Source organism: Typopeltis vanoorti, chromosome 3 (assembly GCF_054136105.1).
Source record: "Typopeltis vanoorti isolate ZY-2024b chromosome 3, IOZ_Tvanoo_1.0, whole genome shotgun sequence".
Lineage (NCBI taxonomy): Eukaryota > Metazoa > Arthropoda > Arachnida > Uropygi > Thelyphonidae > Typopeltis > Typopeltis vanoorti.
Genome location: NC_143551.1, coordinates 56,458,924 through 56,474,844, shown reverse-complemented (window position 1 = coordinate 56,474,844; position 15,921 = coordinate 56,458,924). Strand labels below are relative to the sequence as shown.

General features: G+C 34.7%; 1 protein-coding gene across 4 annotated transcripts in view; it reads right to left on the bottom strand.

Annotated features, from left to right (window-relative positions):
• The window catches only part of LOC150108169 (RB1-inducible coiled-coil protein 1-like), a 611,254-nt gene that overhangs the window by 369,304 nt on the left and 226,029 nt on the right, over positions 1-15,921 (bottom strand). For all 4 annotated transcript variants that reach the window (XM_090390625.1, XM_090390624.1, XM_090390626.1 and 1 more), the window contains exon 12: positions 12,692-12,832. In XM_090390625.1, the coding sequence (XP_090246751.1) occupies positions 12,692-12,832 (141 nt within the window). The remainder of the gene's footprint in view (positions 1-12,691; positions 12,833-15,921) is intronic.

The following is a 15,921-nucleotide window of genomic DNA, read 5'->3' as shown; positions in this document are numbered from 1 at the left end:
CAGTTTTCTTCTTGTCTTCAGTATTCTGTAATACACACAAACTATCACTAGAAACACTGTTCAGAAGAAACAACTTTCTACTTGGGGTAGACTGTTCTGTCTTCATTCCATCTGTTGACAGGACTAAACACAGGGTTATAATAAATAAACAATAGACATTACTCAGGTTGAACTTGCTTTCTCTTTCCAAATTTGAGCTACTGTTTTCTTTACAGCAAAAACTATATTCAAGGACTCCTAGATTATTTTTGGCGGTCATACACAATTAGAAAGAAGTCAATACTTTCAGATAAATCCACTCTTCTCCAAATATGTTCATATAACTCTTTCTGTCAAAAATTGCTACCTAACTACCATGTTGAGTTTCTTTCTTCTCTCTCTCCCTGCACCCTTATTTCTCTCTGCATATGAGGGCACCAGTTTCACAAACTTGCTGTTACTTGAACAGTACTTGAGCTATGAATACTGTCAACTCCACATGTTTGTCTTTTGCAGGCATTAAGTAACATTGCCAAAATTAGCAAAACATTATAACACAAAGTGAAGTTACAAATCATTCTAACAACATTTTACAAAATGAGTTACATGATATTAATTGTCTTTATGAAGACAGAGACAAGTGAATTTAATTACAGCACTAAATTAAATTCTGCAACGGAGTATCTAAAAAACTATTACATTATGGTAAACAGAGGTGTGTGTGTGTGGGGGGGGGGAAACAATGCCCTTGGTTAAACCTTATTTCTTTTCAATTCTTTTTATTTAACTTGATAAATAAGCTACCTAACAAAAAAAAAAAAAAAAAAAAAAAAATATATATATATATATATATATATATATATATATATAAAATATGGTATATCTGAATAAAACTCATGAGGTTTCCTATTCTGTTGGTCATGGTGTTTACAAGGACCAACTTTTTTTTTTTTCATATATCAGCTGCCATCTCTAATGTCTCAAACAATTCTTCCACTTCTTCCTTTGCAGTCCTGTTCCCCTCTGATATTTGCACACATCACTCTGCTTGATATTGTTTGCATTCATGAAGATCATCCTCATATTTAGTGTTGAATACTATAGCTGCTATTCCTTCCTGATTGTTATTTCCTGAATATAACATCTTGTATTTGTTGATTAGAAAGATCCCACTTGTTTTTGTCTTTGTTTCCATAACACCAATTATGTCAATCTGGTAGTTATCCAATTTTTCTGCTAGTTCTTTTCCATTGATGCGTCTTATGATGGTGGCATCAATCTTGATCTCTGTTGATGATGATGAGTCAGGATTTGTTTCAGCAGCTGACATTTTTGCTGTTCGTCCTGGTCCCCAGACAAAAATAACAGGGAGCTTGTTTAACTGAGCAATTCCCTAGCCAACATGAAACTCTGTCATGCTGAAGCATCATTTTTATTATATTTATTATAATTTATTACTATATTATATTATAATATTATATTAGCCTTTGCCCTTTTCTCCAAATTTTTCTAAAATGTCCAATATCTTGGTGAGATTCATTTCTTAATCTATCGTTTAAATCTTCAACAAGGACTACTTTGTCCATTTTCTTTATGTCAAATACATGTTCTAACAAACTTAAAAAATTCTTCCACTTCTACCTTAGAAGAACCTTCTGTGAGACCATACACACAAATAAGTTACATTGTCCATTTCCCCATTTTAAAGTGTAACAACAAAACTTTACTTGAAACTGCTTTCCAATCAAGAAGTTTATCTTTGTGTCTGATGTTGAATGCTATTGTTATTCTTCCCTTCCCTTGATCATTACTGCCTAAATATAACATTTTATACTTATTATTTAGTACAAGCTCACTTGTTTTCATCTTCTTTGTCTCAGTGATACAAATTATGTATAAGTTGTACTTTTCCATTTCTTCTGCAAGCTCAATTTCCTTTCCATTAATACTCCTTATATTGATGGTTCCAATCTTCAGTTCTTCTCATGCTGAGTTTATGCTTTTTCTTCTAGATGATCAGTTTGAGCTTCTTCCAGTAGCTAGCTGGCTTTTCACTGTTCACCCTGAAAACAGTGGGATGCCTTGTTTAACCAGGCAACACCCCAGCTGCCATGAAATCTAATTATGTTGTACCATCATATATGGATTTGCAGTTTAAGCCAGCAGAGAGTATAATCCCAAATTGCCAGCCCATCTATGTCTGCATCAGATTGACACAAACCTGAGATTATTATCCAACAAGTTCAACAGTCAAGAGCATCCAACTATGTCTGTTACATGAAGCCAGTTTAAGAATGTAGGCTTTTGTTGCTTAACCTATTTGTTTTAGTTTTTACTTATTCATGCAAAGCCTGACAAATTACACAAAATTCTACTTAACACAGAAATAAAATGGAATCACTAAAGAACTTTCCCCATTTTTTTTAATGATATATGTCTCAAATAGTAAATATGAGTTCCATAAAGTGATTCGAGGAGTGTGAAGAATATTTCGAAGAAGTCAATAAATAATAAGAACACTGATTTTTTGCTAAATATGATATGTTTCATTAATTTTTGTTAGTAGAATGGCCTTTTATATTATGCATATTCTTCTATGTATTCTTAAAGTTAAGATTTTGTTTAGAAATGTTTTTATTAAATAAAAAATATTCTGTTTTGTGTGGTCTGCAGCTATCACCATTGGCCAGAGGAACCTGAAAGGGTGAGGAGGGGGGGGGGGCTGAATATGGTAGAATGTAGGAGTAAAACTGTGTGAGAGGCATGCATTGAGAGTGTGAGGGGGAGTCAAAAAATGCCCACTTGATTATTACTTTGATTATGATTTCTTCTCTCTTTGTGAATTCTTACCCAGTTTACCTGAGTAAGAATTCACAAAGATCCTCCTCCCCAATTGGGTCTACTACTGAATGCTAACAAATGAACCAGCTAACAAATAATACTTTCTAATACTTTCTGCTACTTACTTTGGCCAACAGTACATGAAGGGGGTGGGGGATCTGAATATGGTGATATGTAGGATAAAACTGTTGAGAATTATGCATTGACAAGAAACTGGATTCGTGTGTAGTGGGCAATCATGAGTCTTTCACCTCTCATCACACGATCCTGTTTTTTATTTACTCTTTCTACAAACAATGAAGTATAATATATTCAATTCAGTTTCAATCAATCACAAATAAATTTCCACAAAATAGAATCAATAACAATAAATAAAGAAATAAATATAAAATAACAAAAAATAAAATAAAAACATTAATAATACTTGCAAAAAAAAGTTACTATATTCACTTCGCCAAACTCTCTAGCTTTATTGGCAACTAAATTTGCACCACCATTTTGAGCAATCCAAACTAAATGGTACTGTCGTGACGACTCTTTTCTGTCGTGTTCTAAATCTATCTAGTTTCAAGTCACTTTTATGAATAATACACTTATTACGAAATGATCACCGATCCAAAAGTAGGGAAATTTATATTTATACTGCGCCACCCTATTCTTAGATTAGTCTATATAAATAGTAGGATCAGTTCTAAATTAAGTTAACAGTCATCTCATTAGGCCGAATCATCTATTATCATTTTTACTTTGGGTTCCCACAAGATTCGAATGTTTATGAACGGTGCAATAATAAGGAATTCAGGCAAACACAATATTTAGATCAACAAAATAAAACATTTAATATATGATATGGTTAACAAATACAAGAACTCTATTTTAAAATGGAACTATACAATTAACTTAACACATCTTCTTAGGTCACTGATGCTAATTCAATGTTCTAACTTTCATATACTATTCACAGTCTCAAAAACACAAATCTTCTTATCTCAAGTTAATATAACAATTTCACATTTTATTCAGTCTTCACAAATCTATCAGCTCAATGTTTATATTCACAGCAGGCAATAAACTACGTAAGCTATATTCCAAGCAAATATATTCCGGACTTTGAGCATCGGAGATATATTACAGTTAATGCTAGAATAGAGAAACTTATACAACTACTCTTACCAGACAAATTCTTCAATAAATCAAATTATTGAGAGAGCACTTATGAATTAACTTAATTAACATTAGCGGAACACACATAATAAAAATTCTCCACAGTTTAAACTGTATTACTGTAAGTCGCACTTCACTATTCCAAACAACAGTGATTAGGTACTAATATCTTTTCCTGTTCACTTTTCTCCAAGTAATCAATATATCCTTTTCCTAGGGCAACATAGAATTTAATCGTAATCCAGATTAACTGGAACTAATCAGAATTTTCGCATTGACTGTCCAGTTTCCTTTTATCTGATTACGGCATCAACCTTTCTTCATAACAACAGCAGATTTCGCTTATAACATTAAACTTTATGTTTCACTACTTATAGGTTCACTTCCGAACACTATACTCATAAATTTCTGCCCTGAGGATTTTATAATCTTGGTTCCGCAAAACTCTCTACTCACTCCTTAATAATAATTCTTCTCTTCCCTTCTATCTTATCTATGACCTTCCCTGTTCTTTTCTCTTTCTCTCTCTATAATTCTCTCTATGACCTTCACTCCCACCTTACGTTCGAACGCCACGCTCTACTCCACTCGTGGTTGTTTATGCGTTCGTCTCCATGACAACAGACTGCACGTAAACATTTCGCTAATGTAATGTATGGTCTATTATTATTCATGAGTGATTACATAACATTAAATATTTCACAAATAAAAACAACAGAATATTTAAGCTACTTCTTTAACTTTTTGATTACGTATACAGTTAAATATAAATTAACACTTTACGTTACACCACATATATTTAGCTATACAAAATTCTAAACATATTATTATTTTATAAACTAATAATAGGTCAGGTTTTGAATAAATTTTTAATTAGTAATTCTTATTTAAGGAATAATAAATAATTTTATACAAACCATGATTAATATTTAATAAGCAATGTTAAATGTGAATGAAAAATAATAAATTACATAACATAGCTTCATTCACAATTTAACAGTACCTCCTGAGTTTCAAACCTAACAGATCATCCACAACTGCACAAAACTGTAGCAGAAAGTACTGTGTAAATGTTAGTTAATACTTTCTGCCACAAAGACAACACATCTGCATTTATCGTAAACTTGCATTACATGTGAGAAAATGCTAAACCTCACTCACCCCCCCCCCAATGATCTACTCAATATTTCTTTAAACTTTGTTGTATCCATTTGCTGTCTCTACCACTGCAAAATTCTGATAAAACTCTGAGCTCTCCGATTATTTATCAATAAGGCTTGATTTTCTACAGGCAAAATACCAAACAATGATGTCACAGCTATCATCAAGTAATGGCATCTCATTTTTCTCATTTCATGACTGAAACGATAACAGAAAATATGACACTGGAGCATGTGTGGAGTGAAAAGAAGGTAGTATAACGGGAAATAAATTATATTTATTTACTGGATATTTATAAAGCCTTTCATATAGAAAGAAAAATGTTTAAAAGTTATCAGTTGTTGTGCTACTGCAATGGCAATAAGACAGCTGTCAGAGAAAGAAGATATAATAGGTTGAGTTTTTAATGACTGTGCATTTTTTCTTGCCTTTCATATAGAAAGAAAAATGTTTAAAAGTTATCAGTTGTTGTGCTACTGCAATGGCAATAAGACAGCGGTCAGAGAAAGAAGATATAATAGGTTGAGATTTTAATGACTGTGCATTTTTTCTTGCCTTTCATATAGAAAGAAAAATAAAGTTCTGAACTTCAAAGGAGATAAAAAGACAAGAGAAAGTAAAGATGGTTTGCACTGAATTTTAGAAAACCAGCAACTAAAATTGCAAGTGTTTTCAGATCCAGAAATTATATTAATGGAGGGATATAAATTAGTTGGAATGAGGTGATGTTTAAAAAAAGTGGTAAATTAGGCAAAGAAAATAATGTTTTTTGAATGCATTCAGAATGAAGCTGAAAATTCACGTACCACTTGTTTCTGATAACTCACCAATCGCAAGTGGATTTCTGGGGCACTGCCTGTGAGTACATTCAATTATCAGTGAACTTACCACTGAGGTATTAAACACATATATTGAAGGAACGATATGAAAAATTACTTATTGGTATGAGACCTAATGCAGAGAGTCAGGGAAACAAAATTATCAAGGAAGGAATGAAGAAAATGCATGTGAAAATTCAGCTATGGTAATGTAAATGTGATATCTGGCAAAGGGATGGAAAAATATGCTTCAAGTTCAGACCTTTTGAGTATACCTGAGGAAGGAAAAGAGAAAGTCCTACAACAAGACCAAATAGATCATCATCATTAAATTCCTACAATGTACCCTCAAGGTGTACAGGATATGACAGTACTACATGAAAAATTTACATCATTACTGATTTCCTATCTACAATTTTCCTCCAAATAAGTCTGTTACCTGCCAAGATGCCAACATTATCAGATCTTATATTTCTATTATCTAAGGCACTTTTTACCGTATCAATCCACCTATACCTTGGTCTTCCTTTGAGTCTTTTTCCTGCCAACCTGGTAGAGAACATGTGTTTTCTACACTTGCTAATCTTTCCTCTCCCATTCTGTTTCAAGTGATCATACCACCTGAGATTAGCTCTGCTAGCACATTCCTGGATGATGACAATGTCAAGTTCTTTCCTAATATCCTCGTTTTTAATATGATATTATCATTGATGCCATCTGTTAATGCCCTAATCGTTCCCAGGACTCTCATATCTGCAATCTCTAGTCAAGTGTTTTACTTCTGACCAGGCTCTCAGATCCATAAGTCAAAATGGGTTTGAGCACTGTCATGTATATAACAGCTAATTTAGTGTTTTGACTCATTTCTATCTTATTCCATATAAATTTATTCAGTTGACTTCCTACCATGCCAGCTTTGTTGATTCTGTTGTCTATTTCCATATTTAATTTACTATCTTCACTAAAAATCGTGCCTAAGTACTGAAATGTTTTATTTCTATAGGTTCTCCATTCACAATATAGTTGATATTTTCAATGCTTCTGCCTATTTTTGTTGTCTTTGACTTGTTATTGATGAGCTTCATACCATATCTATTACAACAGTTATTCAGTTTAGTCAAGAAATCTTGCAGACTTCTAACAGATTTATTTATTGGAGATGTTAATCTCAGCTAAAGAGCTGAGATTAACATCTCCAATTTTGAGGTTTAATACTACTTTCATTCATAATGTGACATACAGATAATGAATAACAGAGGGGATAATGTACATCCTTGTCTCACACCAGATTTAACATTAAACCATCTTCCTTCAATTCCAATTGCTGATTTACAAATCAAATAAAGACTAAGTATTGCTTGATATAATGTCCCATTGACACCATATAACTGTAGTGTTTTGAATAGCTTTTCTCTTGGCACCTTGTCATATGCCTTTTCCAGATCTACAAAACTTAAATACAGATCTTTGTTATATTCCCATGATTTCTCAACTCTTTGTCGTAAAGTGAAAATCTGATCCTGACAGCCTCTATTTGGTCTGAATTAAGCTTGTTCTTCACCAAGATTTTCTTCCACAATCGCTCTAAACTGTTTCTCAAGTATACTTCCGTAAATCTTACCAGGAACACTCAGTAGAGAAATACCTCTGTAATTCTCACATTCGGTTTTATTTCCCTTTTTATATATGAGTACTATGAGAGTTGTACTCCAATCATCTGGAATTCTTTCCTCTGTCAATGTCTTCTGAACTATGCAGTGCAGCCAATGACTGTATGCCTGGTTAGTGTTTTGTTATCACTGTGCAATCACTGCTTGTTTCATTTAGCAATTTTTCGAAGCAATTACTCCATACTTCGAAGATATCTTTTTCTCCAGTTTGCATGTCACCTTTATCATCTCTAATTCCTTTTACAGCACTCTTTCCTCCATTTCTGAGCTTTTTCAACAACCTCCAGAATAACTTGCCACCTTCTTTATCTCCTATGTTTTTACCAAAGTCTTCCCATGACTTTTATTTAGCAAGTTTTACACAGTGTTTAGCTTTCTTACATCATCAAATTCCTGATGATGTACCCTAAAGGGGGTGTACAGGATATGATAGTACTACATGAAAAATTTACATCGTTACTAACTTCCTATCTCTCTGTATTCTCTAAGAGCACAAGCTGACTTGTTTGCCAAAAACTTTTCTTTCACTGCCTCTTTAACTTCCTGTGTCCACCATGGAGTTCTGATTTTTCTATCCTTGCAGACAACCTCCCATGTGCCTCTCTGGCTGAATCAATCAATGTTTTCTTTGGGGCTTGCCACTGAATCTCCAAGGTTTGGTTTCTGTTCCCAAACTCTCATTTTTCTTAAATAATATTTGTGCATTTTAGTCTACAGTTCACATCTAAGAGCTGCTCAGCTTTTGTTTGCTTTTAAAACTCTATTACATGTTCTTCTTTTCAATATGAAATTCAATTTTATCCTGCTCAAGACTAAATGGTGATCACTTCCAATTTCAAATCCTCTGTATACTCTGGTGTCCTGCACCATGAAGAAAACATCATTATCAACAATAACATAGTCGAAGAGACTTTTCTTATTCCTTGTCTCTTCTTTCAAAGTGAATATGTGCACATTTTTATGTTAGAACATGGTGCTAGTAATAACCAGTCCATGTCCTGAGCAGAAATCCAACACATATTTGCCATCATTATTAGCTTTGCTCTTTTCTTCAAATTTTCCCAAAATATTTTTGTATGTCTGACAATCATTTTCTACTCTGCTATTTAGATCCTCAACAAGGACCAACTTTTCCTTTTTCATTGTGTCAGTTGCTTTCTCTAAAGCCTCAAAAAATTCCTCCACTTCTACCTTAGTAGAACCTTCTGTGGGACTAGGCACAAATAAGTCTCATTGTCCAGTTCCCCATTCTGATATTTGCCCACATCACTCTACTTGAGACTGCCTACCATTCAAGAAGATTAGCCTCGTATTTTGTGTTGAATAGTACAGCTACCTCTTCTTTTCCTTGATTGTCATTGCCTGAATATAACATTGGTATTTATTGCTCAGAAAGATCTCACCAGTTTTTGCCTTCTTTGTTTCAGTCACTCCTATTATGTTGATCTGGTACTTATCCAATACCTCAGCTATCTCCATTTCTTTGCCATTGAAGTTTCTTATGTTGATAGTACTGATCTCAAACTCTGGTGACATTGAGTTGGGATGTGTTTTAGGATTTGGTCCAGTAGCAGACTTTTCGCTGTTTCGGCGAAAACAACAGGGCCCCTTCTTTAACCGGGTGATTACTCAGCTGGCATGAAATTCTGTCATGTTGTACCATGATTTTATATTTTGGTTTAAGCCAATAAGAATACAATTTGGTCGGCTAAATCTCAAATTGCCAGCCCATCCTCGTTCGTTCAGTATCCAGGTAGATACTAACAGGGCGCACCACAAAAAGATGAGTTCTGGACATTAGTCCTGGTCGGTTCTCCAGATTCCTTTAAAGGCTATGTGGATGTCTCCTCTCAGTTATACTGCTTTGACCCTTAAGCACCATTAATTAATGCCAAGATGGCCACTGACGACCAAATAGATTGCATATCTAATTATAAGCTAGGTAGTAATTTGTTATGTCTGTAAATGAATGCCAGGAGCATCAGAAACAAAGGGGGGGTTGAGTTTGTTGCTTTACTTAATACAGTAGTTCCCCCCCCCCTCTCCCTTATCCATGGTGCATACATGGCAAGACCCTCAGCAGGTTCCTGAAAACTGAGAATAGTACCGAACCATATATATATATATATATATACACACTATGTTTTTTCCTATACATACATATAATAAAGTTTAATTTATAAATTAGGCACAGTAGATATTAACAACAATAGCTAATAGCACAGAAGAAAAATTATAACAATATATTGTACTAATAGTTATGTGAATGTGAATGGAATCTTAGCAACCTCAACATATGATTTTTATCTTTCCTAATGAAGTCAAGAACTTTCACCTTTTCACTTAAATGAAGCAAGTATTAGCATTAGATTTAGAAATTTCTCCTCAGTTCAAAAGCAGTATATTACACAGACGGAAGAAAAGATTGTTCTGTTTTGAATGTTCAGACAAAGCATCTAGTTGATCTGCAATATAACTCTATAAGGTTTCTCTTTGGCATATCTGAATTGCCAGCATCACTACCCTTGCACTTTTGGGCCATTATTAAGTAAAAAAGGGTTACTTGAACACAAGCACTATGATACTGCGACAGTTTATCTGATAACCGAGATGACTATTAAGTGATTGATGGACAGTAGCATATACATTACAGAGGATATGCTGGATGATTCACATCCCGGGCAAGATGGCACAAGATTTCATCACGCTACTCAGAAAGCAGCACAATTTAAAATGCATGATTATTTCTGGAATTTTCCATTTAATATTTTTAGACCAGGATTGACTGCAGGTAACTGAAACCACAGAAAGCAAAACTGCAGATAAGCAGGGACTGCTGTATGATATGGTTTAAGATTGTTGTTGGCATTGGTGAAACCTGGCAATCAGAATCAGATATGGTAAATGGGATGGAGTATAATGGTTATACTATTTTTAGGAATGACAGAAAAGTGCAGAAAAGACAGAAGAGGAAGGAAGAATGATATCAGACAATTTAAGTCCAGTTAAGGTAGAAATACAAGAAAACAAGGATGGTAACAATGTCCCGTGTAGCAGTGAGTTTGGGGCTATCTGTTGTGAAGTAGACGATAACAGAATGAAATACATGGTGCAATGTTGCTACAGACCTGGTGGCTTAGTTGCAAGGGACAAAGAAATGCATCACCAATTTAGCCTTATGGGTACTAAACGAGTAATCATTATGGCTGACTTAATTATCCAATCATTGATTATGTAGAAGAGAAATCTCATGATAAGAATGAAAAGGAATTTATTGAATTGTTGCAAGACAACTTACTCAAGCAGCATGTGAAAGAAGGAACTCAAGGTAAAGAGTGCTGGATTTGTTCATGGCATCAGACAGGGTCTCTGTTAGGAATATGAACTATTTTACCACCAGCTGGTGACAGTGATCATGATGCGCTTTCTTGGGAAGTATCTAATTATATTGATGTTCCCATGAGAAAAGGTTACAGGCTGAACCAAAGCTGGAATTTATGATCAACTTAGAAGAATACTATCTTCAGTCCCTGTATCAGTTACTGAATGGGAAAAATGTTAGCAATGGATGGGAATCTTTGAAAAAGTGCTAAAATGAGGCAGTATCCCTAGTGTTCAAAAAATAAATAGGTTCAGAGTAAAATGGATGTACAACCTTATTAAGCAAGAGATCCACAAGAAGAAGATAATGTGGAAGAAATATAGTTATAAAATATATAAAGCTCAGGCCAGAAAAGTAACGACAATTGTGCAGAAAGCTAAATTGGATTATGAAAAGAAATTAGCTATACTAAAGGATCCAAATGAATTTTATCATTATGCCACAAGCAAAAGAAAGAATAAATGTGGAAGAATAACTTTATTGAATGCAGATGGAACTTTAGTGTACTGAACTAAGAAATATCAACCAGCTATATGTAACATGGAGTGCTATGTTGAATGAAGAGTTAGAAGTGCATGAAAATGTGGTTGAAGACTGTTGTATAACCTGGATAAGAATTTGTCAATAGGACAGATGGAATATCTGCATGTTTGCTAAAGGAATATTTAGCTGAACTGGCTAGGTCTTTCACATATTTGAATAACTTGAGTCTCAGCTCAGGAATGATACCAAAGGAATGTATGATAGTTCCATTGTACAAGGATAGTGCAAAAACTGATGTGTCTAATTAATGACCTATCAGTATCTCTGGTGTGGTAGTGAAGATTTTAGAGAAGTTGGTAAGAACTTGCATACAGAAATGAGTAAACAGATAAGCTATACTCTGCAAGGAGCAGCATGGATTTACTAAAGAAAGATTATGTTTTAACAATTCCCTCATATCTTATAACAATCTTACAGCTGAGCTGGATAAAGGGAATGGATACAATATGATAATATTGAATTTTACTAAGGCACTTAATATGATATATCACATGAAAGGCTATTGAATAAACTGGAGAATATATGGGATTGGAATATAAACTCTTGACTGGCCTAATGTCCAATCCTCACCTTCTCATGGTGCACCCTGTTAGGTATCAATCCAAATACTGAACAAACGAGGATGGGCAGGCAATTTGGGATTTAGCTGACCAAATTGTAGAGAGAGGGACCTGCTGAGATAAGTCTCTTGACTCCATTTAGGTTTGAGTATAATGATAATAATAATCTGCCTTACTCATCAAAAATAGCTCCCTGTAAATCAAGATAATACTTTTTTCTTTATAAGGGTGAAAAGATTTCAAGGCATCAAGTATACAAAACTTATACAATGTGGCAGCTATGGACCATTACCTAACATGTTCATTGGAATTGCTTTATATAATCAGGAGAACCATAGTTGAAGACAATAGCTTAAACCTGTATGTGAATTAATGTCTCTACAAAAATATTGTCCTAGATATTCGAATTCAGTGCCCACACACTGCTAGCTTCACATATGATAAGTCAAATTAATGATTGTTTCAAAGCACACACTGGGTGTGTGTGTGTGTGTGTGCGTGCGCGCGCGCATATATAAACTTTTTTAATACTAAGTCAAATTAATAAGCATACTGTGATATAAAGAAACTTACTGCAAAAGGTGGAGGGAAATCACCCAAGCCTGGAAAGAGGGCTTTTAAAAAATGGTTAGAGATCTGGCTGTTGAAAGTTTTCCTTAATGCAACTTCTGTTTTGTGATGATTCAGGGAGTGTTGAGCTAAATGAGTAGCCCACTTAAAAGAGAGAGATTATATTTTGAAAATTTATACATTATTAAACAAAAACTTTTAAATTTTTAATTACCCAACTATAAACCAAGCTATATAAATTAAAATCACAAATTTAAATTTCAGAATTAATATCATATGAAGTAATGAATATGCTCTAACTTTTTTATTTGGTAAAGTTTCACAATGATCAAAATAAGAAACACAAAAAGTCTATTATACCGTATTTGACATGATATGAAATTAAAGTGTTGTTTTCATACAAGTTCAATTCATGAATCTGACTATCTACACAACTATTCACATCTTCAAGATGCAGTTCAGTAAACCTTCCGTCATAGACTTTAGTCCTACACAAGAGCAGATTCCTTCAAAGCAGAATAGTGGCATCACTACCAACTTTAGTATATTGTAGTTGACAAATTCTAAATCTTTTTTTTCTCGCAAGAAGATGCAAAAAAGTCAACATCTTTAAGCATGCATAAAAAACACAATTAGCATGTAAAAAAAGTTATTTTGTGTATGAACAGTAGCTTGCATATGGTGAAAACAAGAATACAATATCTTGTGATATATAACATGCTTTTCAAACAAGAAAAAACTTCCACAACTATATCTTTTTTCTTCTATTTAGAATTTTCTGAACAATGCATGTTGCTTTGCAATCCACTATGAGAGCTCTACTTACTCCAATCATTTGGGGATTCGACCTTCTAACCAGGCCCTCTGAATTATGCAATGTATCCACTGCAAAACTTTTATACCTCCAAACTTAAGCATTTCTAGTCAAATATCACCTACTCCAGCTGCCTTTCACATTTCAAGGTTTTGATGGCTTTACTTCCTCAAGTATTGATATGTACCCTCTTTGATTCCTCTTGAAAATTTTCTAATATGGTTCAGTCATTGTCTAGTTCATTTAGCAGTCTTTCAAAGTAATTACTCCAGACATGTAGGATATCCTAATGTTCAGTTTTGATGTCACCTTTATCATCTTTGATTCCTTTTACAGTATGCTTTCCTCCATTTTTAAGCTTCTTCAATAGTCTGCAGAACATTTTGCCACCTTCCTGATATTTATTTTCAATATTCTTACCAAAGTTTTCTCATGACTTTTGTTTAGCTACTTTTACACACAGCTTAGCTCTCTTACATGTTACTCTATATTCTTTAAGGGCATCTGCTGACTTATTTCTAGGAACTTTCAGTATGCTTTTTTCTTTTCCAGGACTGCTTCATTAATTTCTTGTGTCCACCATGGATAACCCTAAATAACTAATGTTCCGTTTGTTAAAGTAGTATCTGCTAATTAAAAGCATTTGCTATCAAGTGGTGATTAACTTACTGTAAACGCTTCGGAAAAAGTACTTTCATACGGGGATGAATGGTGTTAATTATCTTGTACATTCCGTACAAAGGTTTTCCTCAAGGGCTCATTTTAGTGAGTACGGGCATGGCAAATCCGAGGTACCTGATGCTGGACCATGCCTTACTTCATGTAATATACATCTGTTATATTATCTGTAGACTGGTCCCTCCCCTTTTTTCTTTCCTTCTTTCTTTTCTTCTTGCTACCTTCCCCCCAATGCTATTAGAGGAGTATTCGAGGGCTAGGGGTGAATCTTTCCTATTTTGCTATTTCATCTTATGTGGAAAGGGCCTATGCAACCCTACCACTTTCTTCTTGCAGTGACTTCACTCCAAAATGCTACTACGATTGTGCCTAATAATGCATCTCATGCTGCATTGGCTGTCGCGCAGAATAATCAGAGCCGTGTTCAGGGCTTAGGCAGAGGGTCCTGTTCGAGAAGTATATTACAGTCTCCATCAAAAGTCAGTGATATTGTGAATGAGAAGCACAGAATGTATAAGATTAATCTTAGAAAGGAATTTTACATAGGTACATGGAATGTCCGGGGCTTACAGATGGGTACTCTTGAGATTGTCTGTAAAGAGATGGATAGATATAAAATTAACATTTTGGGAATTACAGAGACCAGATGGAATGGAGAAGGCCACTTCAAAAGACAGGATGGTAAGCTAGTTATTTACTCAGGTGGTGACTCAAAACATCATGGGGTAGCTGTCATACTGAAAACAACTCAGGCAAGAAGCCTTCTTGGTATAATGATAGGATACTCTCCATTAGATTTAAGGCTCAGCCTACCAATGTATCAATTGTGGTAGTTTATGCACACCACACGGATAGGCCTGAAGAAGAGAGTGAAGAATTCTATGAAAACTTGCAAACTGTTTTGGACTGCCTACCAAGGAGAGACATACTGTACATCTTAGGAGACTTAAATGCAAAAGTGGGAAAGAGTATGAGAGTCAGGCCGGAGTGTGGCATGTTTGGGCTGAGTGAACGTGACACCCATGGTGAAAGACTGTTGGAATTTGCCCGTGCTAACAGATTAGTTATTACCAATACCTGCTTCCAGAAACATCCACGATGGACCTATACTTGGACATCCAACATTGATAGGTCAAGGCACCAGATTGATTACATCCTGGCTCTCCAGCAGTGGAAGACAAGCATCTCTGATGTGCATACTTGTCCTGGAGCAGATTGTGGTACAGACCATCAGTTGGTAAGAGCCGAAGTAAGACTAAGATTCTGAAGACTTCCAGGTCAGGCACATTCCACTAGATTGGATGTTAGAGTAATTCCTAGTGGATTCACAGAAGAAACATCAACTCGGCTGGATGATTTTTTGGAGACCAATGAGGAAATCTCACCAGAAATGCTTTGGGAAGGAGTCAAGATGATAATACAGGATACAGCGAAGACGTATCTCGGCTCAATAAGAAAACCAAGAGACCAATGGATATCAGATTCAACATGGGAACTAATCAAAAGAAGGCGGTTGGAAAAACAAAGAGACACAGGGACCGAAGAATACAAGAGATTACATAGAGAAATCAGAAGAGCCATCAAGCAGGATAAGGAAAAGTTCTATACTAATAAATGTGAAGAAATAGAGTTCCAGATGAGAAGGCATAATTATAAAAGGATGTTTTATTTAGTTCGTGACTTAAAGCACAAGTTCAAGCCTAAATTGAATGTCATCAAAGACAGGAATGGATCGTTACTA